This window comes from Anas acuta, chromosome 3 (assembly GCF_963932015.1).
Source record: "Anas acuta chromosome 3, bAnaAcu1.1, whole genome shotgun sequence".
Classification (NCBI taxonomy): domain Eukaryota; kingdom Metazoa; phylum Chordata; class Aves; order Anseriformes; family Anatidae; genus Anas; species Anas acuta.
Genome location: NC_088981.1, coordinates 20,415,060 through 20,442,720, shown reverse-complemented (window position 1 = coordinate 20,442,720; position 27,661 = coordinate 20,415,060). Strand labels below are relative to the sequence as shown.

At 35.2% G+C, this 27,661-nt stretch overlaps 1 protein-coding gene across 3 annotated transcripts in view; it reads left to right on the top strand.

Moving 5' to 3' along the window:
* The window catches only part of GPATCH2 (G-patch domain containing 2), a 116,117-nt gene that overhangs the window by 49,887 nt on the left and 38,569 nt on the right, over window positions 1-27,661 (top strand). The window contains exon 6 of one of the 3 annotated variants that reach the window (XM_068676016.1): window positions 7,030-7,168. The exons of the other annotated variants lie outside the window; for them this stretch is intronic. Within the exon in view, the coding sequence (XP_068532117.1) occupies window positions 7,030-7,047 (18 nt within the window). The 3' untranslated portion in view covers window positions 7,048-7,168. Of the gene's footprint in view, window positions 1-7,029; window positions 7,169-27,661 lie in introns of those variants that run through there. 3 annotated transcript variants of the gene reach the window in all.

Genomic DNA, 27,661 nt, shown 5'->3' with positions numbered 1-27,661 from the left:
TTTGTTGCTACAGTAGTGTTGCCCTACTGTTAAATGAAGGCTGTGTAATTATCTTGCTGGCAGAGATAATGTCAAAACCTCATTTCTCCTTACATGCCTCATTTTTACATGAGGGCTAATTGAGCTGCAAGGTGACAACTGATTATATATGGCTATCATCAGGTCCTCTTGCTCAATTTGCAAATAATGTTATCTTTTTTAAGTGATGATTTTTATCACATGTCAAATTAAAGCATTAAAAAAAAACTTTTTAAAGCTACTTTAGTAATTTGTAACATAGCATTTCTGTCACTATTTTATTTATGTTTTTCAGCATTAATTAATACTTCCTCTAGGATTCTTGACATCCATTTTCTTGTAATCTCTTTACTGAAAGCACATAGAGACATGTACCAGTCAGTTTTCTTCATGCCTCTTGATCGTTATGAATGAAAGGGCCCTTTATAATCCAAAATATATTAAGTTTTCTTTAAGTTTTCTGTTGGGATTGAAGTTTATTGGAAATGCCATTGAATACTTTGTTAATAAATATTTGATTTAACAAATACCTAGGTTTAAATCTTCTACTTTTTGATCGTGCATGCATGCTTTTAAGTAACTTTTGTTTAACTGTGGGATTCTTAATCACTTGTTAAAAAGTTATGGATTCCTTTTAATTAAGGCTTCATTCCTGGAGATGGTTAACATTGGTATTTTCCTTTGCTGTGTTCCCTTCAACCAGAAAAAATGGCTGATAAGGGAGAAAGAAACTTTTTTCCAATGTAAAAAATTCAAAAATAAACCAAGTCAAATCTCTTGAACTGTAGTGTACAACCAGTGGGAGGTGTACCTGGTATGGCGACACTAGTAAGAGAATGTGTAAATATAATTTTTTCATAGGATCTAGCATGCCCAAAGACAGTGAAGGCAATGCATGCAGGGATGCCGTGTCAAATAAAAGCAGTGTTCCCTCTCTTTACAGGTTGGCTTCTTGAATGCCAGCTTTGCTTGTTAGTGCAGAACTGAAGGCCTAGGCATGGCTAATGCCATTTCGCCTGACACTTTTTTGTGGCCTCCTCAGTTGTTGCTTTGCCCTTAAATACACTGCAGTCTCCTTTCAAGATCCCTATTTTTTTAATTCTGCTGCAATTGCAAAAACTGAAATAAAACCAGTTATTTTTTCATTCTGATATTGTAAAGCAACAATCTGGATTTGTGTGTTCCTGCCCAAAAGCGGTAAGCTACAGAAGTAACTCATGAGACAAGACAAACCTTAAGAATATGCTGGGAGACAGAGAAATTCCAATTTCAAAATCTGTCATTAATCCCAAGGCTGGAGGGACAATTTTCATAGCTCTTCTAAAAAAAATAAAATAAAATAAAAAATTATTTGGTAACACTGCTCACAAAATACATGCAATATATTTGCCAAAAAATAGATTCTGAAATCTTAGTTTCTTGACTACACTGTCTCCTTGCAGATACAACTTATGTTTAAGTAGAACCTGGGAAGTTTGATATCCTTGTAATGACCATCTTGTATTTCAGAGGACTCAGACTCTTACCAGCCTCTCAGATTACTAATCAAACCAGGCATTAATTGTAGTGTAAATAATATTTTAGTACATTTAAAATAGGAAAATATTTTTAATTGTGAAATTCCAAAATAGACTAAGCCAGTTTGCTTTGCATTAAATACATTTCAAAAGTAAAAAAAAATAAAAAATCATAACGTTTAACTGATTGGAGTTAAACAACATTAAACTTTTATGTTTGCTAACTCCCCATACTTGTTCAGGTTTCAAAGCAAATATACACTTTCATTCTCAGATCTTTTAGTAAACTTCAATATGTGTTTTTAAAATTAGTAATGTAGAATTAATTCATAATTGGACCTGATAAAATTAAGCCCTGATTTACACTTTCAAACAAATGAAATAATGATGTAAGACTGTCTAAATAACTATTTAAGATACTGACTATTTGTATCTTAGATACTATTTGTATCTTATAGTGTAGGAAAAATACTCACCTTTACTGGAAATCTTATTATTGGGATCTTAAAGAATTTTTACGTTATTAGATGGTTCTCTACTTAGAAATTAAATAATTCTACTTTTAAAAAGAAACAAACAACTTGAAGACAATTCTGTACTTCTCTTGCTTGTTGGACATCAGGGAAGGAAAAAAAAAACACACACACAAAAAAAGACCCTACAAAGCTTTTCCAGGATGAAAGGAGTTACTTGAAAGTGAAATGTGTAAATCCATCAGTAATATTTTAATAATGCTGGGTCATGTTGAGTTCTGAATAATTTAATCAGTGTATGTTTGCAGTTCTGTATGAGATTGTTGGAAAATACCTTTTTAATGACTGACTTGAACCCTGAACTATTTTTTTTAATAACATTGATGTTCATATGATAGTCCTGTAAGTCTGAGAGTGTGTAGTAAGTTTATACTTATTAAATTCTTCAGAAATGTAACAGTTCTCCCTAACGTAATACAGCTGATACAGGAACTGGGAGGATACTGCCAATCTAACAATACCAGAAAACTTAACACCTTTTTTCTTGGGCTTAAGCAGCACATACATCCATTAACCAGATCAGACTTGCATTTTGTTTTCTAAAGCTGCATCTTTTGAGTGACTTTTAGGTAAAAGCATTTCTGCTGTGTTTACTTATTACATACTGTGAGGTCCTAGTTAACCCTCTTTATTGGTGACCTTCAGTCCATCTTAAGACTGAAGAGAATTTTAATTCTTCTCCTTCATGAAGTCCCTTGGCTAAAACCTTGGCTTGTTCCCTCCCTCCCTAAATGACTGCCTGTAATGAACAACAGAAGCATCACTCTTGGTTTCCATATATTGAGTTTAATATTTTTAGAATATTGTGGACATTAGAGAAAGTAGTAGGTTTTCTTAATAAACTGTCCAGGACAGCTAGTAGTAGAGAAATCCACGCTTTACAAAATTTTCACGTAGGATAATAGTAATTGTTCTAATAATGAAAAAAAAAAAATCCAAAAAAGTGGCTATTGAGTATTACAGTAAAACCAGAAAATATTTCATTGGGTAGTAGGAATGGAAGAGACGATGAGGAAACAGTGTTCTGGCAAGACAACATTTGCATTTTTGGAAGGAATTTAACGTTCATCTACTTGAATGTGTACTGGTAAAAACTTAAGCAATAAGTAATCCATTTCAACTTCTAAAATGTTTGTGCAGTGAGAAACCCATGATAAAAGTACATGATTCTTTCAAAGATTTTTTCCTTAAGCTGTGTATTTTTGATTTATTTTACCTCAGCACATTCTGCATCATGTTATTTTGTAGTCTTAAGAAAACCTATCTTAAAGGTACAGTCCCATTGTACTTAGGATAACATTAGTTCATCTTAGCTACATAAAATAGCTATTAGCTTACAAATACATGAGAACTAGGACACAGACTGGCTGGATCATGAAGCAGGTGTAAAGTTTTACTACCTTGCAAAAGGACTTCAGGGATGCTCTGAAGCATGTGTGCACCATAACTATAGGTGAAACCCAGCACTCCAAAATGTGCAGAATAATGGTTCCAAATGTACAAGAGTAACAGCAGTGGTATTTGCTGCAGATGCTTGTCAGGACTTGCAGAGCTCTGTGGATGTTAGGCTGCCCTAGCAAGTGACCTCATAATTTCCAGAAGCAGGTGGAGGTGGCAATTATAGCTATGGCCACTATCTTGAACCTTCTGTAGTAGGTGATGAATTGTAAATGGCTAGACCCAGTGCACAACAATAAACTCAAATAAATCTTCAATGTGTAATAATGACAAGACTGAAAGACTGGCAGTTATAACAAGGCTGCTGTTGTCACCCACTTTACTGTAGCCTTGATATCCATCATTATCAGCTGGAGCTAGCTCAAGAGTCGGACAAGAAGGTCTGAAGAAGGATGAGTTGTTTGCGCTGAAGCGTCCAGTAGGTCCCATCTGGCACAGAGTAAATGGGATTTTTTTGCCTGTTCACTGGGCCAGAGCTGTCCATCATCTTGGGCAGATATCTGATCACTTCATGCTGTGGGACAATATGGCTTTGTGCTGTTTGGTACAGCAATGGCAATTAAAATAACTAAATTTTTCATTTACTTCAAGCTTCTGTTTTACCTTAGCCAAAGGTGATCCTAAGAAGTGATCGTCATCTCTGCATTAATAGAACTTTTTATTTTTTTGAGCCAGGAAGTCAAGTTAGACAGGTCAGTGCCAAGTTACTGAAAACATTAAGGTAGAAATCGAAAAAGATTCAGAAAAGCATGCAAGGTAGAATTTTTGCTTCTGTTTTCTCTGTAGCATGCTTAAGATTACCTGAAAATATCAAAATAACATGCAAATTGGCAAAAATACAAAAGCATAGTTGCTTAGTAAAAAAGCATAGTAGGGTTGCTTAGCCCCCAGCAAGTTTCTTGTAATTATTAAAAATCCTAATTGTCTTAATGCGTCTTAATTTAATATTTCTTTCTGCTAAATACAACTCTTTTGAGTTTACATCATATGTGTAGCTTTCAAATGTATCTGTTAGACAAGCATGAAGGATTATTCAAAAAATTGTTGTACACTGTAAATAAAAACGTGAAAACTTGGTTTAACATGGCAGCTTATCTAATATTCGTTTGATCTTCAGACTTTTCATTGAGATCATAGGATTAATCAACATAACATGTTAATCAGTGAATCCCAGATTGATTTATTTTTTCCCTCCTTAGGTGTAGCAATTCTTCAACAGAAAACAATTGAGTTTATTGAATAGTAATTCATGAAGTCAATATAATTGCACTTTGTGGATTTGTTTTGTTCTTGTGCTTTAAGATACTTAGTGGAATGAAAAAAAATTCCCCTCAGATGCCATCATTTTAAAATGAAGGTTATTTTATTAGAGGTTAGAATTTTATAGTATCTGGATTGCAAGCAGCTTAACAGCAGTTTCTTCTGTAAAGCTGTCTTATTTTACATTCATGGTAGGTTCTTACACAGCTTAATCCCAGCTTTAAAAGATTCAAACTTGTGAAGTGATGCATTATAGATATGTAGAGTCAGGTGTTCTTTTAATTTTAAGAGTATTAAGTGCAATGGGAGAATATTATTCTGGTTTGTATGTTCTTTTGTATATATTTCAGAAGCATTAACGTTTTATATATGCTTTAGCTGTGAGAGTAGTTGTCAAACAAACATTTTAATGTCTGTGATGATTAAAAGAAAAGTCTTTTGATATTTCTGTCCTTCCATAATAGCAGGTTCAATAGCTGATGTCCAGGCAAACTGACATATGATCACTCATGTTTTCTTTATTTCATAATAAATCTTTGAGCCTGGAGGCATCAGACACATGCAGATTTCTCTGCATTTTAGAGTCTTGATGGAATAGCAACTTCCGAATTTAAAGTACTGGCATATTGGTTTCCATCTCTGTAGACTTAGCTCAAAACAGCAGTAGCCACATGAAAATATACGTCAAGAACACTGTTTTCTCATACTGGAGTTTAGGCAATTTGTTTTCAGTCAGAGAGCTGTTTCTAACCTATTTTTGGAGCCCCTCTGTGGCCTGACCATACGTTCTAACATAATTTATGGTGGCACTGTAACATATGGACTTTTCATCATTGTCCAGCTGAAATCCTCTGTTGAACATGGATGCTACCCCCATACACAAGCTCCCAGAGCAGGTATTTTACAGTACAATTTAGTTTTGTGTAATCGGAATAAATCCATGCTAGACACACTAATGAAGGGTTGTTCTTTTTTTTTTTTTTTCCTTTTAACAATAAGATGATTTTGTTTGTGCATTTTATGTGCAAAATAAATTTGGAATTTTTAAGGAAATAAGCTAAATAAATTCATCATGAAACCGTATAACCACAAAGCTTCAACTTCTAATTAGGATGGACAATACAAAAATAAAAGAGTAATTCTAGACCCTGGGAACTTTACAATTTTAAATACTGAAGACAGTAGAAACATGGAAGCAAAAAGATAATCTCACACATACTAATAATTTGTGACTGAAGAAGTCAGTAGTGTGTTTGTAACACGTATGTTTTATTTCTATTCCTTTCTGTGCTTATTTCTATCCCTAGTACTGTTGGGATTGAGTTGGATTTTTGGATACAAGAGCGTGCATGAACTGAAGAAGCAGGGACACAGGGTGGGACTTGGGACAGGGAACAGAGTGGAAAGAATTTGGAGATTTTTTTTTTTAAAGTGCTTCTGTTTTTTCTTCTTTGTAACAATGGATGCAGTAAATGGTATCTGGGTGATATTAAACATATTAAGATATATTTTGACGTTAACTGGCAATGTAAGTAGTGAGTAAGTATTAGCACTTAATGGTGTCTACACCTTTTATAGAAAAATTATTATAAAAATATTTCTCCATATACTTGCAAATTCTTAAAGTCTGTCTAAATGAATTGATGCATGTTTGTGGTTGAAGGAAGATAATTCTCTTCATTTCTATTTTCACCTCGATGTCTTCATTTTCTATGCCTATTAGATCTTAATTGCACTGTTTAGAAGATAAAGTAATTTTTAGCAGCATTTTTTCCAAAAGGCAGCTGCATTGCTACTTATCTTTGCTACTTAGAAGATTGCAAGGCTTAAAAGATGTAAACACCTACAAATTTTAATACAATAAATACCTTGTTGGCTTCTCATTGCTAGGGTACAATAAAAATTTGATTTTTTTTTTGTTCTGTTCCTTCACGTGTAGGTCATATGTAGGTCATTAGGCATTTCAGCATGTCAGACCAAAAAGTCACACAGCATGAAGAGACACGCAGAATTAGCAAATATAAAATTATGTCTGAAACCCAATCTTTCCAGCAGAGCTTGGGCATTTGAGGCAGGGTTCTTAGGCAAGTTTCTTTCTTGACAAAAAAATTCAGATTCCTGAACCTTCTCATGTGAGGGGTACCGAAAAACATAGGTGTTCTTGGAAGCAATGGCTGTAGTGGTAGTGGCAGAAGCATCATCTGGTCTTCGCATAATTTCTTACTGTTTCTTGTATTGAACAGGAAAAGTGCAAGCTCTAAGTTCACTGCTTATCCCTGCTAGAAGTTCTCTCTAGCCCACATCTTGCATCTCAGCCAACAGTCTCCGTAACTGCCAGCTTATGTTTTGTGTGGACACCTTTTTCTCTTCCTTGCTGATGCTGTGTCACTGAGCAGAATGGAAAGTAGGACAGGAAGCAAAGCAAGGAAGGAGAATGTAGATTCCTAGATTTCCCTTCTGGAATTATTTCTGTGTTTTTTCCAGTGACGGTCTGTTATAATGCATGGATCTATGCATGGGATTGTTTGTACATATTTTAATTATCCTTCAGTAACAAAATGTTTTTTTTTAATAAATATTAGTTGACACAATGCAGGTAGGATAGTGCTCAGATAACACTGCACCTTCTTCACTTTGGTTTATGGCTACATTTTTTTTAAATGTATTTTAAAGAAAATGTTAAAAAAAATATATATATATATATATATTCCCTTTTGATTCTGTTGAGTGTCTCTGTCAGTCAGTTTAGGTCCCTGACAGTAAAATTCATTCTCAAGACTGTTCAAAATTCTGATCAACTAGTCAGTTGTAGGTTTTTGAACTGGTCCTATTTTAAATAGCATCTTAAGAGAATCAGAATATTTTGCATCTCCCCAGTGTGCTGATATTCAAGAGCAGCATCTAGAACTCCAGTGGGTTCTCTGATTAATTTGGAAGCAATAGTCTAAATTATAGTATTATTTATTAATTGAATTAGAGTACCAGTGAATACATGCAGTTTATGATGAAATATTCTCGATAATATGTTGGGCAGTGATGACTGCCAGCGATGTATTTGTAAAAACCTGTGTGTAAAGTGTTGATATTCTCACAGTCAGCCCACTACCTCACAATCAGTTGTAACTACTGTGTTTGTCACCTAGCACCTGTTGTGCGGTAATGTTGCTCTTCTACAACACCCTATCAATCCTCCTATTATGTTTAAAAATAAAAAAATAAAATCATAATTTGGTTCATAAAAACCTCTAACTAAAATGATGATAGAAGTACTTTCTGTCAGAAGTCTTTTAGTCTCTTCTCAGCAGTACTATTGTAATTCATACCTTAAGCACTCTCAAACTTTTACTTGCAACAATCACTTCCATTTTTTATAACTGTTCCTCAGTTGATCTGTATACCATAAAAAATTGCTCAGGGTTTCAAAATGTTATGCCAATCCAAGCATGTTAAAACAGATTTACTCCTGCTTTGTTGGTATTGTTGTATTCCACTAGTGTTTATTTTTAAAAAATATTAATAAAAATCTAAAAATGGAAATGGTTATGGTTGTACCTCATTAGGGGGATTTTGTACATAAGTATTGCAATTTATTTTTTTTCTCTAATGTGATGAGCAAAAGCACTTTTTACATTACGAGCATCTCTACACCAGGAACTGCCTTGAAAATCTAGACTTTTTTCATGAAAATCCTCAGACTCCTTCAACTAGACATATGTTGTTACTGATATTTTAAATTACCTGGATGCTCTGTTATCTGTGCTGTTAGCATTTGAAAGCAGTTGCATTGTGGAGGATAAACATTCTATAATTTAAATCTGCGATATGTACTAGTTATGTGGATGATAAATTGTGAAAGACTGGAATTTCTTAAAACAGTCTTCCATCACGTCAACCTAAATTTTTAGCAATTACATATGATAATCGTGTAATTGCACATCTTAATTATTGTATTTCTTAGCAAGTTATGTGTTTGTACCAATTATACTACCAAAATGTTCAATTACTAAATTACAGTTGCGTATTGAGGGAGGGTAGGGGGAACGGGGCTTTAATATGCCAGCTAAATGCAAGTTTATATCTGGAATTCTATATGCAATTTTGTTTAAAATAAATATTTAATATAAAAATGATGTTATACTATTACTGTTTCAAGTTGAATAGAAATAGAATTTCTCTGCTAAGAGAACAGGTAGGAAATACTCATGATGATATAGCTGAAACTGGGATAACAATATGCCAACAGATGGAATAACAGAAAGAATTCAATATAGAATCATAGAGTCACTAAGGTTGGAAAAGACCTCCAAGATCATCTGGTCCAACCATCACCCTACCACCACTATCACCCCCTAAACCATGTCTGGAAGTACCATGTCCAACCTTTCCTTGCACACCCCCAGGGACGGTGATGCCACCACCTCCCTGGGCAACCCATTCAATGCCTGACTGCTCTTTCTGAGCAGAAATGTCTCCTCATTTCCAACCTGAACCTCCCCTGGTGCAACTTGAGGCCATTCCCTCTAGTCCTATCACTAGTTACCTGTGAGAAGAGGCCGACCCCCAGCTCCCCACTCCTTCCTTTCAGGCAGTTGCAGAGAGCAATGAGGTCTCCCCTGAGCCTCCTCTTCTCCAGACCAAACAACCCCAGTTCCCTCAGCTGCTTCTCACAGGACTTGTGTTCCAAGCCCTTCGCCACCTTCATAGCCCTTCTCTGGACTCTTTCGAGCACGTCCATGTCCTTCTTGTAGTGAGGGGCCCAAAGCTGAACACAGTACTCAAGGTGCGGCCTCACCAGAGCAGAGTACAGGGGGACAATCACCTCCCGTAAACACTGTTTTAGCAAAGCACAAATAATTTTTTTATAGCAAAAAGTTACCGATAACTAGTCTTTATTCCCACCTCACACAGACCTTCACCATCACATCTAATATTCTTGTGTACCATCTGGGCCGTTGTTGGGGATAGGAGGCTGGTTGGTTGGTTAAATACATACGGCACTCCCTTTTTTTAGTAACCGTGGGGAATGTTCCCAATCTTGTCATATCAGTCAATAGTGTGTGTGAGCTTTGACTTAGCTTTCTTTCTAAATCGTGTTATTTGGGCTGTCTTGCTAAGAAGCAGCCTGTCTTTTTCAGTCTTTCTACACAGTTTTAATCTTTTGCTCAGGCTCCCATCTTTCTCTATTTTCGATTGTGGTTTCTTGTCTAGTCTTGACAAAATCATTTTGCCTGTTTATATCCATTTAGAATGGGGTTACAAAGATTGTTTTCTTAGCTGAATGTCTTTGCAATCCCCTGCCTTCTTTTACCCATTTCTTTCATACTTCAGGTGCTTTTCTTTCTCTCAGAATCCTTCCAAATCTGTTTTTGTAGCTATTAACAAATAAATGCAATGATTTATCTGAGTTTAAAATCTGCTTTAAGATTCATAACTTGTTTCTGGGTAGTAGTGACTTTTTTACCTTGCTTTTGTGTGGGTTGTTTTTCTGTGTAGCTCTGTGTACAGGGTACTGAGATTAGTTTCACATTGCTTCCTTTTGTTTGTTCAAGTACCTTTGTTGTGAATACAGTCAAGCTGCCACCACAACAGTGAAAGCAAAAGCAGCTCTTCTACTACGATGATGGGATCTTTAGTCATTCTTACTCACTTGCATTATCACTCACCTTCTTTCTGGTTCAAAATACTAAGTCCCTCAGTGTTATATAGCCGAAGAATCTCTGTCCTTGGCACCTCCCTATGCATTTTGCTCGGTGATCATCATCATAGGAAAGTTTTTTCTTTTTGCTTTTTTTTTTAAATCAAAATCTACCTTTTTGCAATCCTGATTTGTTACTTCAGCAATCATAGGTGACATTGTAGGTGCTTTTCTCTATAGTAAATTTCTGTATTTGAAGCCTTGTATGTCATACTTTGCCTTTTTATACTAAGCCAGCACTGTGGTGTGTTAGTAAGTTAAGATGTGAGGAATCAGTGTCGCATCACAACTGTTTGGTTGTGTGTTCCAAGAAGGTGTCCTGTTCATGAGATTAAGGATTGTTTTGTGTCATGTGTCTTTGTCAGCTTTTTGTACAAGAAACGAGAGTGAAAGGGCATGGAAGAGAGTGAAGTTGGGTGGACCTTGGGTGGGATGGGACGTTGGGTCCATCCCCTTCAACAAAGTTTTGGTAAGCCAGTATTTTCTGAGAAAAGAAGATGTCAGTTTAACAAAATAATTCATAACCACCAAAAAACAGGAGTCTTTTTCAGCTCGCAGGACAGTTTGAGAGCTGTGAAAACCAATTTGTCTATTCTTGCCCCAATACCAGCCTTTACGTTACCTGCATAGTATTTGCTATGCTTTCCTTTTTTTCCAGTTTTGCATTCTTGACTTTTTCCTTTTGAGAATCTTTATAAAAGTCCTATGGAGTGCCACAAGGAATGTCTATTAAAAGAAGATTCCCCATACGTAATTATTTCAGAAGATGATCAGCTGTGATTTTAATCCATTTTATATATACACTAGGTGGCGTATTGATTTTTGACTAATGATAACTTTTAATGGACCTGTCATGCAGTATCAAGTCAGATTCTTTAGAGAATTCTTAAGGCTTAGATGTATTTCATAACCCTTACATGATGCAGCAAGTGCATTCATATTAAAGCAGTAGTGTTATCGTGGCTGATGAGACTTAAGACATTCTTTCAAGCATGCCAAGAGGATCACTGTCAAGTACTCTGTTTATTATGGAAGAAATGGTGTCTTGCATCAAAACTAATAAGCCTTGCTGTTTGTGAAAAATAAGTATTTAGAATCAGTAATACTTCTGTGTGTGTTTTCCTATAATTAACTCACAGTGAATTCAGAATGAAATAAAGAAGAGTTTTACTTTTGCCAAAAAGATGCTTGTGTCTTCCATGAAGAGACTTCTGAGTACAGAAATTAAACAAATAGTAAATTTTCTTTCTCTCTCAATCTCTCTGAATAGATGCAGGCTAACTGATAGCAGGATCTTCAATTGTGATTTCCATAGATGAACTCTTGGTCCTTCCTGTGCTGACAGTTGCTTAGTTTTAGTTTTCCTGGAAAAGTATTATTTCTGCACTTCCTAAACTATAATCTTTATTCTCTCCACTTCATAATAATGCGTTTGTGGAAGGTGTGCTGTGATATCGGTTCTTATCTGCCTCATTTCTTTTTTGAATATTGGAAAAGGAAGATGTTTTTTACAGATTAGTAACCAATTGGCTAGTTATCTGATGATTAGCAAGATAGCTGTAAAATTAAAGGAGCATTTTAAAAATATTTTCTGACTTTTACCCTCTTTATCTTAACAATTTCCTCATATAATTTCTGATGTTTTAATACACTTCTAGTTTTGTACATTCGAATCTTCATTTGGAATACCTTTTGTCTAATGATCAGTTTTGTGTTCCTAAGAGATGTGACATACTATATTTCCAAATACACGCTTTCATAAAAAGAATCTTCCTTTTTTAGAGAAGTACTAAGACACGTATATGCTTTGCATACAAACATTTTCATTTCTTATTTTCTTTAAAATTTGCTGAAGCAATATACTACTAAGTGAAATAATAAAATTCTCAGTATGTGAAATCTTTCTTAAATTCATAAGTTTTTTTATCAAGATCATATTTTGTGGAGGGTACTAATCCAAAATAGAATATTATAAAAACATTGAGAGGCTCTTCAGAAACATTGTGCTTTAATTTATAATGTATAATCTATACATACTGTATAAACTATATAAACAATCAAGCAATCATGTCTTTCAGTGTTATCTATTGCCATCATTCCCCATGCATTGAGGCTCTCACTATAGCTATTACTATAAAACGTTCCCTAAGTACATAAAGGCTCTAATCGTTAAGATTTTTATTACCAGCCACACATACAGAGCTGCAAATTGCCTTGTTTCAGATTTATTATGTATTACTCCAGAAATTCTATAAAGATCAAAAGAACTGATTACAATGTTGACCTTTGCATTAACTCATCTGAATTTAAATTCAAGTGTTTGATTTGGGAAAATAAGTCCATTTATCATAGGTCTGCTACTGAGGGGATTGTGCAGCCCTGATTGGGAGTGCTGAGACCAAATTTATTTATTGAGCGTGGGCTTGAAAATTGTTTGTAGGACAAGAGGAACAAAAGTTTGACCTGCCATTGTGTTGCACCCAGGGAACAATGTGGCAGCTGCCTTTTTCAAAACATCAGCAGTCTGTTCTTGCCAAAGAAACAAAAGATATTTATAGTTTAAATGTATATAACTACTTTGAAAATACAAGCCAACTAGTCTTTTCTCACTGCTAAATATAAATGTTACAGTATAACAATATGGAGGAAGATGCGGTATTCTGGATCTTCTTTCTTCTTTCAAATCTATTCAAAGTTTACTGTCCCAGAAACATAAACACTGGAGAACTGGCTATTCAGCTAGTAGGATTGTAGTTTTGTCAATTAAATGTAGCTCATGTGATGCGCATATGTATACCAACTGAAAGCCTAGTTCCTTCAAAAAATTAAATAAGGGTAAGAGGAATCAGAAGTTATAGAGCTGAAAGCAATATGCAGTGTGTAGCATCTTTCTAGTATTGTTCATTGTCTTGTGTAATGCTAGAGGTGGGTGCTTTGTCAAAGAACTGCAACTTAGTTTAAAGTGTCGGAATTTGCGGTTTCCTGGGCTTAGGCGGGGATGTAATTTACTATTTAAAGATGCTCTTCCCACGCTGTTATGAAATAAGCATGTTCTTTTCAGTGTAAACTTCAGACAAAATTTTTTTTTTAGTCTACCATACATTTTGTTATCTACAGCACTGCCTGTAGGTTTAGCTTTCTGGTGGGTGAAGAAATGTATTCCAAAACTTGAAGGAAAGAACTCCATTGTATTAGGAATAAGATTTTTAGCTCAAAAAAAGATGTTACTCATTTACTTAATCTGACTCCCAAGGAACTGTGAAAATTTATACTGCTGGAGCCTTCAGGAATTGCTTTTCCAGAATTGTATTAAATTGGTAGGTGGTGGGGATTAACACCAACTCTAAATCCATTGTTTCCTTACTGAGGCTCAGAACTTTACTGAGGTTCTGCTTTAGGATCAGAATCCTAAAGCACATTGGAAAGAAAATATTTTTCATGCAGGGACAATGAAATACTGGATTTTGTCTATTCTTGTTGTTGTTGTTGACATGAAGGCATTCATTGACTCTGAATAGGAGAACAGACACTGAAATTTCTGAAGCTGATATTCTCCTTAGCTGCTGTTGTTACCTTTTGTTGTTTGTTTGTGTTGTTTTTTTTGAATGTTTTTTTGTTCTGTTTTGGTTTTGACCAGGTGAGGTTGGAAGGGACTTCTGGAGGCCAGGTGATTCAGCCTCTGCTCAAGCAGGGAGCACAGGGCTGTGTCCAGTTGGATGTTGAAGAGAAGAGTCCGGAATGTTCAATTTTGCAGAAATAAATATTTAAGTTTAGCAAAATAGGATGTTACTTTATTCTTGAATCAATCCAGAGCACCAAATTGTGTTGTATGCTTATTTTACATTTGCACGCTAAGATCTTATCTAAAGATGAAAGGAATCAATTCAAAGAATTCAATGAATATGCAGAATTCTCACAATAGGAAAGAGGAATCATATATCAGGATAAAAGTATGTTGTAATGGTGGATCATGCAATGTTATAGAAAGTAACTTAAGAAACTTTAAGCTAAAGTACAAATGGAAAATATATCGTTACCAATTGTAGCCACAAAATCTAACTTGAAGTAGCTCAATATGGAAACTTCTGGAGCTAATAGGCTTTAACTTTGAGAACTGCAGTTCATTCCCCAAAATCTTTCTACTCTATAGTTCCTTCCACTGGTGATAGAAGTAAGCAGGATTTTGATTAGGACTGAAGCTCCACAGCTGATCTCACACGTCTGCAAGTGAAATCAAAAATTGAAAATTAATTCCTGTAATGGACTGATGCCAAAGATATTTCTGAAAAGATTTAATGGGAATAGGAATTCACCCACTTCATTTACCTGGTACCAGAGATTCAGGTATAGTATTTAGCTATGGAAGGAGTTGAGGTAAATATTTTTATTGATGCCTTTTGAAAATAATAATAATAATGCATTTTTTTTTTTAATAATACATATTTGCCCAGAGAGGTTGTGGATGCCCCATCACTGGAGGTGTTCAACATCAGGTTGGATGAGGCCCTGGGCAACCTGATCTAGTGGGTGGCATCCTTGCCTATGGCAGGGACCTTGAATATGAAATATTCAAGGTTCAGGACACTGGATATTGTTTGAACCTAGTTTAGTTAAAAATAAGGATGATCTAGTTAAAACTGGAATAGGTCTGCATCACTTAACTTTAGAGCTGGGAGGACTTTTCTGAAGATTAAGCGTTAAATCATGCCCTTTGCTTTCTGAGGAGTTGTTTTGATCTGTGCAACTAGTGCTGTTTTTTGACTCTTCCCAAGGGACGGGCATTCCCAAAGTAGGTAACACTTACTGACCCAGTATTGCAGAGATGACCTCAGGTTCAATAGTAAGCTGAATATTCTTTTTGAATGTGAACTGCTTTGATAGCTTCCCAAAATTGTATGTGAGTTTTCTCTGTTCAGTTGATTACTTTCCTTGACACAGTTACATGCAGGAAGAACTTGAAATTGTTCCCAAATCTTTGATGGCATTTACTTTTCCCAATAAAGGTCACTACATAGGTATGATTTTAAAAATACAAAAACAAGCTCAAAATATATTTTGTTTTGTTACTTAAATACCTTGGATCATAATTAGAACTTATGTTCAACTGGTTTCTTGGAGAAAAGTTTCAAAACTGATAGCCAAGTTTTTTTTATTATTTGATATGAAAAGATATTTAAGAAAAAATTAGAGATAATAGTGCCCAAAGTTTGAGTCTGAATAAATTATTGAACTACTAAAACCACAAAGTAAAAAAAAAAAACAAAAAAAAAAATTCAGAAAAATGCAAGAGTTGCCAATACCCCTCTGTTCATTTTGACACTATTTTATCCTCATTGCTCTGTTTTTGTTTTTGTTATTCTTTCTGCATAAATATTCAATGTACCCCTAGTCTGCAGTTTCATCTCCTGCACTGATATTTACTACTACACATCATACCCTTGCCTTGCTTGACCCCAAATAGCTCTAGGATGGTACAGTATAGTTTATAAGTCTTTTTTTGTAACATCTGCTTTTAAGATATTTCTCACTTCTGACCTGATCTAGGAGGAAGTTCATTGCTTTTTCTTTCCTATATGTGTGAGGAACATGACCGGAGCGAAGTCCTGTATCTAGAGTATGAACCAATGACTCCAGTTTTTGCCTTTTTCAGAGAAAAATGTGAAACTGTGTTGCCTTAATTTAGGAATAGTCTCACTGGGTAAAGAGAGAGTAAATCAGTTAATGAAGATTCAAAAGAGTTTGGTATTTTTCTAGCTTAGAGGTAACTAGTTACTGATACTATCAGGAAGCCTATCTTATGGCACAACTCAACCCTGTCTGAAGTTATGATATGTACAACAGTGCTAGTCCTGAAACTTTCATTTAATAAGCAAATGTCACAGATATGAATTGTAAGCAAATGAAATGCAAACTTAACTCACTTTGCAGTCTGTGCCTGGGCTACTACCACAACCAACTTAAATGACAAACGCTGCACTGAGCATGTTGGTTATGTTATTTACTCGGTCATCTTGGGAATGGGACAGAAGATTAATCAGTGTGTCTTTGAGCTTCAAACAAAGAAAAGGGATTCAAACATGCACTGTTCTAACAAAACATTGTAAAACTACCAAGGAAATATATAGTGTGCCATGAAAGCCATAGGATTTTATATTCATCTCAATAATCAGAAAACACCAAAAAAAAAAAAACATAGTAGTGATATGTCATCTTTCTAGAGTAGATAGCAGATGCAACCATCATTCTGTTCCTAGAAGACAGGCTTTGCCTTCCTTTATGAATTAGCTTTTTTGGCATAGCTATTGTTTTGAAGCATAACAAGTTTAAATTACTGAAAGATCTATAGGGTTTCTTAAGAGTCTAATGTGGTTTCCCATTATGTAGGGCTTGATATCATACAAAGAGAACCTTGAAGCACTCTTACTGATAAGGATAGATTTGATAGTAAGGTAAATGCATTTAGTCTCCAAATCGAAGTTAATGGTGACTTCGCACAATCCATTCATGGCGTTTTGGTGCAATACATCTCTGGTATCTGCATTATGTTAGAAATTTTGAAGTGCAACACTACCTTATCTTAGCATTGATGTCCTGATGTGGGAACACTATTAAGCCTAACAAGCTTGACAGTCTCTTTTAAAATGTATGAGTGGAATTCCCACTTTTGATTTATTCTTCCCCTTCCCCCTGCCCACTAGAACCTACTTGTTTCCATTTCTTCTATAATAGAAGTCATGAATTATTTACATTTGATATTTGAAGACAAGATGATGGAAAAGCTTGAGAGCGTCTTGCAAAGAAAAAATATATACAGTGTGATATATTTTAAAACGTATTTTATTTCTACATCACTTTGCTCAGGGAGAAAAATAGTAAAGAGATCTTAAGCCAGAATTTATCTTGACCTTAAAAGTGTCCAATGAAAAGTTGATTTCTGAGCCTTCTACTTGCTTCTCCTGATCATCTCTGCTGGCATTTACAATTGAGATGGTGGTTACAGTTATACATTAAAAGTTCAGATGGCAGAGATGGTTCTCGTAGGAGGGAATTTCACCTGAAATGAACACAAACCGTTTTGTGGGCACTAATTCTTTAACTGTTATCTAATCAAAAAGGTGAATGTTCACATGTGTAAATATCATATTTACATGTTATTATCATGTTATTTATCAAACCATATAAATTTTGAAAGCTATTTTATTCCACTCTTACCAAAAAATAAATCAATTTTTTCTGGTACATGAATTATCTTCTTCATGTGGGAAATTCTTATATATACTGCAAACAACTTTCTTTTACACACAATCTTTCTATTGGCTCACTCTCCTGAAAATTGTTTAGTTTGTTTTTTGTTATCCAGTCAGTAATATACATGTAGCTCATTGATTGCCACATGTGAAAAATAAAAGATAACAAGGTTTTCCTGCAAATTAAACTTGACTGGTTCTGTACTTTTTGACTGTACAGAATTGTTGTTGCTAATATAGGAAACCCTTTTGCAGATGAGAGGAAAAGTGAATTATCCTTACAGACATGTTCGATCCACCTCTCTGGTTGCTTGTCCTAACCACTTTCTCAGACGCTAGAAGTGTGGTAGTACTTCTGTCTGCTGCAGATCTTTTTGCTATAAGGTACACTGTGGGCTTCGTTGCAATATAGGCAATGGTACATTCTGTTCAATTCCCAAGGTAGGCTGTTTGTTTTTCATTGAGTTATAATTTATTTCACTAAAATCTGTTTTCTCTTTTGAAAATGAAAAGGCAGTACTTGCAGTTTGCATTCTAGTCATAGAATGCATTTCGTGTACTTTCCGATAATAGCAGAAATCTAACATCAACATGTGTAAATATGTTCATTGCTATATAGATTAATGGAATTGATGTCAGCAAGTTAAAAATGAGTTTTAATGTACAAGTAAAATGAAAAGACTAAAACAAATTATTTGACTAGAAGCTCCATTTATATGGTGTATGTTTCAGGCTAATCATCAGGGCTTACTGTGGGTCAGTATGTCATATCCCAGTGGTGTCTGGTGAGATGGAGGGTTATCTCGTATGTCAGCTAGATATCCCTGTGAACCATTTTGAGCAGTCAAGATAATAGGACTGAATTCTGAAATGGGGTAGAATTCTGAAATGGGGTTGAATTCAGAACAGGAGGTTGGAAACATCATACTGTGTCATGTGTGAGCACAGTACTGCTACTTAGGAAGGCAATCACCTTTTGGTGTGAATAGTCACTTATGTTTGACAATAATCCCTCTTGATAAGTTACAATGAAAATGAGAGAAAATAGCAAATCAGGTACGTACTCCTGTAGAAAAGAAAGGTGAAGGAAAAAGTTACTTCCTTACTGGTGGTGCTTTCCTTTTTTTTCTTTTCTTTTAAATCTAATTACGTATAAGTTTTGCATTTGAATACTGATATTGTGTGATAATCTATTCAGTACTTTTTAACATTGCTTTGTACTGCTTTTACTCTCCCCTATTGAAGTTGTGCTGACCACAATTAATATATATTTTTTTTTGATTAAAACACCAACAACAAACTAACTTGAAAATCTAATGTTTCTTTTTTCATGAAAAAATCTGTATATTTATGTACCTTCAGGAAATGTTAGATCACCTTTGTGACGATAGATGTACTTTCGAATTTGTGGGGTTTTTTTGTTGCTGTTATTGTGTATTTTATTTTTATAAATAAGGAAAAGATCAAATATATTGCTCATTTCTGGAAAGAGTAGTTATGTAGTCTCTGGTTTCTTATCTTCTCAGATGACAACATGCTTTCTAATTTTGCATCTAAATCAAACCATTGATATCATAATTGAAGTAGTTCAGTCTTAAGTTATATAAGCAAAATAAATTACAGACTACTTGAGTTTCGTTTGCTTCCACTTTTAGAGCTAGCACAGTATATCCAGCTGAATTCCCTTGGCAGTATTTGGAAAATCGCATATTGCATGCCTGTATTTACAGTATCTATTTTGACAAATCTTAGGAGCACCAAGGCTGAATGTAATCCCCCCCCCCACACACACGCTGCCTATCTACAAATGACTTATATTGTGTTTGCCTTTTATTTTTAGTCATGACGTAGGTGAATTAGCTGGTACTGATGAGCAAATTCTTTGTTAGCATTTCTTCACAGATTTGCTACCCTGGTTTTAACTCATAGCAAAAGCTTATTGCCTTATGTAGCTTTTGGTCAGCCAGTAGAGGCCACTCATAGCTTGCTACTGAAGCTGGACGGTGATTTGAAAATGGGGGTTTTGTTGTGTGCATGAGTTGTCTAATCCACTGTGAGTAAGCTTGCACTGCAATGAGCTGTCATAATACGACTTGTACCTGAAAACAGTTCTGCTTATAAGTAATTCTGCTCATATATGTAAATGCATTTAATATTGACATTTTCTGTTTCCTGTAATAAGTCTTATCATGTTAAGAATAAAAAACACTTCCAATAGTATACTTCAAGTCTTACAGCAAATGCTTTGATGCATTTTTTTATATCCTTTGTTGTTGGTACAATCTTTACTGTTGCTATATTACATTGCTCTCATGAAGTAAAGATAAAAACACTGTAATTTGTTGGGGGGTGTGTGTGTGTGTCTTGTTTGTATGTTTTTGTTGTTTCTCCTAAATGAGGAACTGAGCTAAAGATAAAACTTAGCAAGGGTCAAAGCAGCCAGCATGCAGTAGACAAAGGAATTGAACCTGTACCTCCCGGGTCAAGGCTAGTATCCTAATCACTGTGCTCTGCACTTTCCTCCTGTCTATACCACTGTATAGGTAACTTCAGGTACCAATAATAATTTTATATATAAAAACATCGTTTCAGCATTTTATGTCATTCTTAGATAACAGGGATGAAGTCCTCATGCTACTGAATTCAAAACCCTGTTGCCTTAGTGAGTCTAAGATTTCACCCTAGAATAAGTTTTATAACTACAAAGACAGCTAAAATATAATAAGGGTTTTCATATGCAGCATGTGTACCTCGGCATTTTATTGGTAGCTCTTTGTACTAACAGAAATTTGGTTTAATTTAAATATAATTTGTTGAATATTAGCTGTTTAGAGTAATGAAGTCACAAATTTTTAGTGATTGTTTTGTTGTCATATCTAATACTACTCAGACAGCCACCCTGAAGATTTTCCCTTTCCTAATATATAAAATGGAAATAGTGATGTGCTGTGTTTATGCAGTCCTGAGGCTCATAGGTGTGTCTTTACCAGGAGTTGGTTTAATAAAAAGTTGTTGTTTTTTTTTCCATTGTATATTTTTTTCTTCATGCTAGCCCCCAATAATGTCAGCCTATTTTTTTTAATTTTTTTTGCAGTGCTCTGAGCTGCTATTGGAGCAAAGATACCACATTTCATATTGAGCATTAGGGATCTCAGAAGAAACTCTCTTAAAGACTTCTTTTTCAGATAGACATTTGCAGTTTTCACTTCACCTGATGATTTCTCCACTGACCAAATAAGTTGTTGTACATTATATACCAGCACCATGCCTATTGGAGTTTAAGCATTTTGGACCGTGCTTTTAGTCATATGGTCTGAAGTTTTGGGTAGGCCTGTGTGGTGCCAGGAGTTGGACTCAATGATCCTTGTGGGTCCCTTCCAACTGGGGGTGTTCTATGATTCTATAATAGCTCCTCCAGTGTTACTATATCTAAAGCAGTAATGTATATCATTGAGTCATCATCAAGCTTATTCTGTTTCCTATTCTAAAGCATAGAATAGCACGTCTCTTTGGCAAAGATTTAGGACAAAACGTGGTCTGTGATGTTTTCCACCACTGTTATCATTTTAACTAAAACAAAAACTTAACACCCAAGCCACTGACTTTCCAAAAGACTCTTGTTTTAATTTTATAATGAGTTAATTTCAAGTGTAGGTTTTGTATAAAAGCTATGTAATAGTGTAGATTTACAAAGAAACTCCCTGTTTTGCTTTTATACCTGATTTAAGTTTTCCATCTTACTTTGAAGGAACTGTGCTCAGTAGCAGACTTCTAATCTCAGATACTTTTCCATATGTCAGTGACTCAATTGCAAAAAAAATTTTAAAAGACAGGTATTTTGAATAGTTAGGTAAAAAGAAATGTAGAGAAAATTCTAACTGTGAAATTGCTGGAGAGACACGAGAGCTTGGACGTATTCCTTGACTCTTAGAAACTTACTGATTCTCATGTGTGTAGGATTTTCTATTTGTTTTGTGAAAACAGTAACACATACAGGGAGATACGTGTTAGCTCTAGGGTTAAAGTCCAAGTCTTTTGACCTATTTTTCTTGAGGTTTTTCATCTCCTATCACTTGCTTATTTTTTGCAAGCATAATAGCAATGATCCATTTATTTTTTACAATACTTTGTGCTGGAGGCTGATTTTAAAGAATTATAACTGGAGTATCAAGGAACTGGCAGAGAAATAACTATTCTGCTAGTGGACCGTGTCTTCATGAAGACCTCATAGAATAGGGTTTGACGGAACGTCACCTACAGGTAATCTGTACATTAAAGTGATTCTTCTCTGGAATGGTCAGGTGGACCCTTCAGCAAGAGTGTGCTTTTAGAGGGAATAAAAACATAATGGTAACATCAAACTAAGATTATGACAGTGTTTCAACAACGTGTGCTGTGAAAGCTGTTTTTATTCTCTTAGCTCTGGCTGTTGCTCCAAGTCAAAGGATTTGCATCTGTGTTTTTTAAAAGCTGTATTTTAAATCCAAAGCTTTGTTTATTATAGCCAATTTCCTGTGCTTCTAGTGAAGAAGGGCATAAAATGAGTGATAATAAATTGATGCTGAAAATAATAAGAAATTGTTCCTAACCAGGGCAATAAAACACAGAAAATAGATTTTCTCTATTTCTTCCCTTCATATCGTTTGATTTAATTTCCTGTAAATTGGCAATTACAGATCTGTGAATTATAGAAGTGCCATTGTGATGCTGTAGTTTCTACTGCAAAATCCTAGTGTCTAGGATTTTATTTTAATTGTGTTTTGTTTTTGGACAACAACTTATTTTGCAGAAATTCCTGCCTTAGAAAATTGGATTTATTATTGAACTTTTCAAATTGTGTTCATCAAAATAGTGTTTTTAGAGAAAGATACTGTAAATATGTGAACTATCTTCTGGAATTAAAAGATTTGCTTAATTAAAAAAAAAAAAAAAAGCTGTTTTTGTTTTACATATGTTAGTCAGGAGTTGATCATAGCAGTTAATTTATGGGGGAGGAGGGAAAGGGCCAGTTGTTTTATACAGAAGAGTGATTGTCGTACCTGTGTAACTAAAGGTCAGAGATATTTTGCTGAAATTTTATTGCTCTAGCCGAAGAGTATGTGGGCATAGCAAGAGCTTCACTAGACTTCAACTATTATGGCATAAACTGAGGCTTAGGTGAGACACATAACACAGTGTTCTGCTACCTGATGACCTTTGTTTTTCAAAGGAAGTCATACCCCACTATGTATGTACTTTTTTTTTTTTTAATAAGCTCGTACATAGATACATAAAAATCCACCCTTTAATATCATAGTATAATTCAGGTTGGAAGGGACTTCTGAAGGTCGTTTTACTCCATCCTCCTGCTCAAAGCAGTGTCAACTATGAGGCAGACCAGGTTGCCCAGGGCTTTTTCCAAGCTGGTCTTGAAAACATCCAGGAACGTAGGCTCCACACCCTCTCCAGGCAACCAGTTCCATTGTTTGAAAAGAGTTTTATACATAAATGTATATTTTATTATTGGCAAAATAAACTTTCCTTCTAGCCTCACTTGCTGATTTAATGAAATGTTCTTTAAAACTGTAAACAACATTCTTGTTTGACAAAAATGCCTACTTTGAAAATGGAAAACTTCAGTAGCTTCAGTTTTTAACTGCAGCTTGCTGCCAATTCTATCTCAAGATAGATGATTTTTTCATAGTTCTCAAAATACTTAGCAGCGCATGGCAAATAACCAATTCCACGTTTAGAGAGAATAAAACTGGACTAAGAAAGGACAGTTTGGCTGACTGACCTCCGTGCTTTGCTGTAATCTTGTTCTTTACTGAAAAAGGTGAAAGCAGTTGCATTGTCTATTCTGTATCTTTTCTTCCATATTCTTAGCTCTTAAAAACAGCAGCTCTTGTATGTAATGTTGTTTCTGATGAGTGAAGTCTTCTTTTCCTCCCTTATCCATTTAGTCTCCCCATCCTTCCATATATCCCTTCTGAAGCTTGCTATATATTGAAAACTTTCTGAAGTAGGCTACAGACTCTTTAAAACTTTTCCATGTTATTGTGTCCATCCATATGGGCCATAATTTCCTAGGCTGAGCATTCTTGGGAAAGCACTCTGAAGGAGTACAGTGGCTCAGAGTTGGACTGACAGTGTTTTAGGGATGCTGTAAACTCTGTAGCCAATGCCTGGCCTTGTTACTCAAGCAATAATAAAAAGGACTTGGAGCCAAAAGAGAGTGAGTTCCAAGGATGACCTTAAGCTTTATTCGTGTCATACCAACTGCAGGTTACAATATGTCATGTGCAATGTGTAGCTTGAAAGACTTCGCAACTTTTCCTAAGAGGAACATGGGAGGCTCAAAGGTCCACCCTGCCTCCCGTTTGCACACTTCATTTTGCTGCTTTATGTGGCTGAGCATATTGCAGTATTATGTACATATGTACATATCTACAGATTACAGTACAGTTGAGCTGTGTGAAGACGCGTGATATTTCCTTCATGCTTTTGAAGATCAGTATTGTTCCTCGTCCTCTGTGACATCATTCCTAGTCATTTGATACATCTAATAAGTTTTTGAAAAGCAGCTATTCGTAATTGAGGTAAAGAACTAGAAATACTTCCACTTTTTGTATTGGTTATAGCAACCTAAGTTCTGTTATGATTACATCCAGCTATGTAATAATGTGACTTGTTGAAATTCAGGTCAAGTCAGTGCCAATGGCTGATATGTTTGTCCAAGCAGAGAAGCAGATACCTTCAAGTCAATGAAACTCTGGCTATGATAGGGGCGTAGATCCTACATAAATCCTACAAGAGGATTTAATTATTATTAGCTTGCCTTGAACCTCCACGTAGGTGTACTAAAACAGTGTAAGTCACAACAGTATGCAGCTCCTTTGTACCACTATAATGGCATGGGCAGACACAATTTATAAGCATATTCTTTAATTACATGTATGTGATCGGTATTCACATAAAGGGGTAAAGAAACATCTGAGTATTTGCACATAGGAGGAATCTAATAACAAAAAGATGCCGGCAACAGAAGAAGATGAGCACAAAGGACATCCACCAAAATAAAGTAGGATGACCAGTAAGACAAAAGAAAGCAAGGTACCTAGTATTAACAAGAGAATACTTCCCACACTTTTTTTTTTTTTTTTTTTTTTGGAGGGAGCAATAGCATAAAATCACCAAATATAAGCAAGGAGAGTTTGATTAGAATTTGAGGAAGACATGCTCATTTAATCTTCTGCTCCTCTTGTCAGATGGCTCAATACTTACGAACTTGACCCCTGTGGCTAAGAGCCACCAAGTACCATAGCTATTGATGCTAACTACATAGCATCAGTGCTATAATACTATGTGCTCACTGCTACTTTAGCATGGGAGTGTTAAAAGCTAACAGTTCCATGTGTGAAATGAAGACATTTAATACTGTTTAAGAATTGACCCTTGCCAAGAAGTTTAAAACAGGGCAGACTGGTCAGTCTTCCATCACAGTAACTGATTCCCTGAGATACACATATGCACTCAGACCCGTGCACACATTAATTTAATTGCAAATCAAACAAACAAAAAACACTTTTATAAACCTTGAACTGTATTTATTCTTAGTTACTCAGTAGAAAACTATTACTTTAACTCCTGGTTTCTTCTCGTGCACTGGGACTTCTAAATCAGCTTCAGATAACTCTGCAGTTTTTCTACATGAATGAAGAATACGTACAGTTGAGCAGGTATTTGTTTAGACACAAGTGTCCTGAATCTGCCGCCTCTTTCCAGAGCAAATGGTTCTCGGTTCTTTGGAGCTTCAGCAGAAGTTTAGAGTAGATTTTTCTAATAGTGAGTTATCAGATCAAGATGAGTGATAGTTCTTTGTTTAATTTTCTTTTCCCACCCTAGAGGACAGTTTTGCAAATATGAATTGATTTGCATTACATATTGTGAACGTTAGAATAATCAGCATTCTGTTTTATCTAAAGATCTGTATTTACGCACTATGATCTTAATTTTATAAATATTCTGTGACTGCTTGGTAATTTAAGCTTTCTAGGGTATATAAGAAAAACCTGAACAGTGTGCTCTGTGATCAATTGTCACTGTATTCCAAACAGGTTCATATTCTCATATAAATTAGTGGAAAAATGTATTTGTGTTTTATATATTATTTTTAAACTGGCAATTTATCAAGTGCTTTTTCTGGGAATTTCAATGCTTATTAAATTTCAGATTATGTATTTTGAGTAAGCTGGAAACTTAAACTTGTTTCCATAAGTATGGCTGCAGGTAAACAACCAATTTTAGTCCAGAAAATAGCTTTTGCTTCTGTCAACATGTTGTTTATTTTCTCCCTGAGATAAAAAGTTCAGTTTTCTGATATTTGTACCGAGATAAAGTCTGTAAACAAGATTAATATAGTGTGGAAAAGGTTGTCAGCAGCCCTGGCAAAGGAAATAAGTTGCCTGTACACAGAACATACTGTAAACTGAATAAAAGTGTCAGGTCCACCATGAGATAATGTGATCATGAACCTCTAACAAAGCATGACATAGGCACAGTCGGCTTTTCTTATAGCCATAGTGTAGAAAATGGATTACTATATTCCAGGGATACCCACTGGAATAGCATGAAAACCTCATTTTGAGATTAATGCAGGATGTAACTCTTGAGAGCTGAGCTACATGTTTACCTATGGTGTTAAAGTAACAGTTTTGTTATTAATCTTAAAATTTAGAAATTGCATATTAAACTACTTAATCATATTTTTAGGCCTGCCTTAGTGAAATCATGTTTCTTGCTCTAATTATTAGATGAATGATAACGTAAACATTGCGTAAACTTTCGTCACCGATTCATTGTTACCACATGTATATGTTCAGCCTCAGCCCACCTAGTAAAACAATAAACTGCAAATGCTGGTAAAGCACTAGGTGCTGCCCCCTCCCCCATGTGTGTTCTGTGCTCAAGAGAATCCTTGAGACAGCAAAATTATGTAGTTGCCCTGATTTCCTCTACTGGGGATTTATATGCTTGCAAGATTTATATGCTTCTTTTGAATCACCACCAGCTAGAAAAGTGACAGTACTTGAGAGTTCCTTGATTTGGCCCCTTGTGACAGCATTTTTAAGGTCAAAGAAACAGAATTTAATCAACTATTTTGAAGCCATGGAGTTTTTAAATTTTTTAGCAAGTGTTCTTTGAAAGTTTTCCAGATTTGGAGCTCCAACTGCCCTGGCTTTTCAGAAGATTAGATGAGTAGAGATTGTTTTTTTTTCTTTAAAAGTTGAACGCATTGTTCTTTTAATAAAGTGTAGGCTGTTTTTATCTGTGAATCTTTTGCTTATGTACTTCTGGCAAGCCTGAGCCATATAAACGTATTATTGTTGAATTTTTGTGGCCTTCTTTCAAAACTGGCGGAACGTCTGACTTCTTTCCCACCTCTGGTCATCTCCTGCATACAAAACTATGTCCAAGCAACAGAAAATCGGTTTCTGCATTCTTTCCAGCAGCAATTCTGCTCTATTTCTTCAAGCATGAGTTTCATTAGGAGGTCCCTAATCCTACTTTTACCTATCCGCATGTGCAGACAAATTAGTTCTATTAAGCAGATTATAAAAATAAAGCTGTTTGTCTACTTGAATAATACCAGAATATTATCATGTACACATTACAGCAAAAGTCTGCAAGTGTTGTCATGCATTCTTAAGATCATGTTTAGATTGAACAAATTATGTTATTTTGGTTTCAGTGTATATAGGGGACTAGACGAGGACTGCAGTATAGTGTGGTAAAAATAATTTTATCTTTGCTTTTTATTTTATATTAACTTGAGTTTCAAATCTTAGTGTTGGGGATGCAAAGGCTGTGTGGGAGTGGTCTTATTAGTATGTTGAATATAATTTTTCAAAACACAAAACTTTCATTTTTCAGAAAGTAAGTGCATTGAGAGTT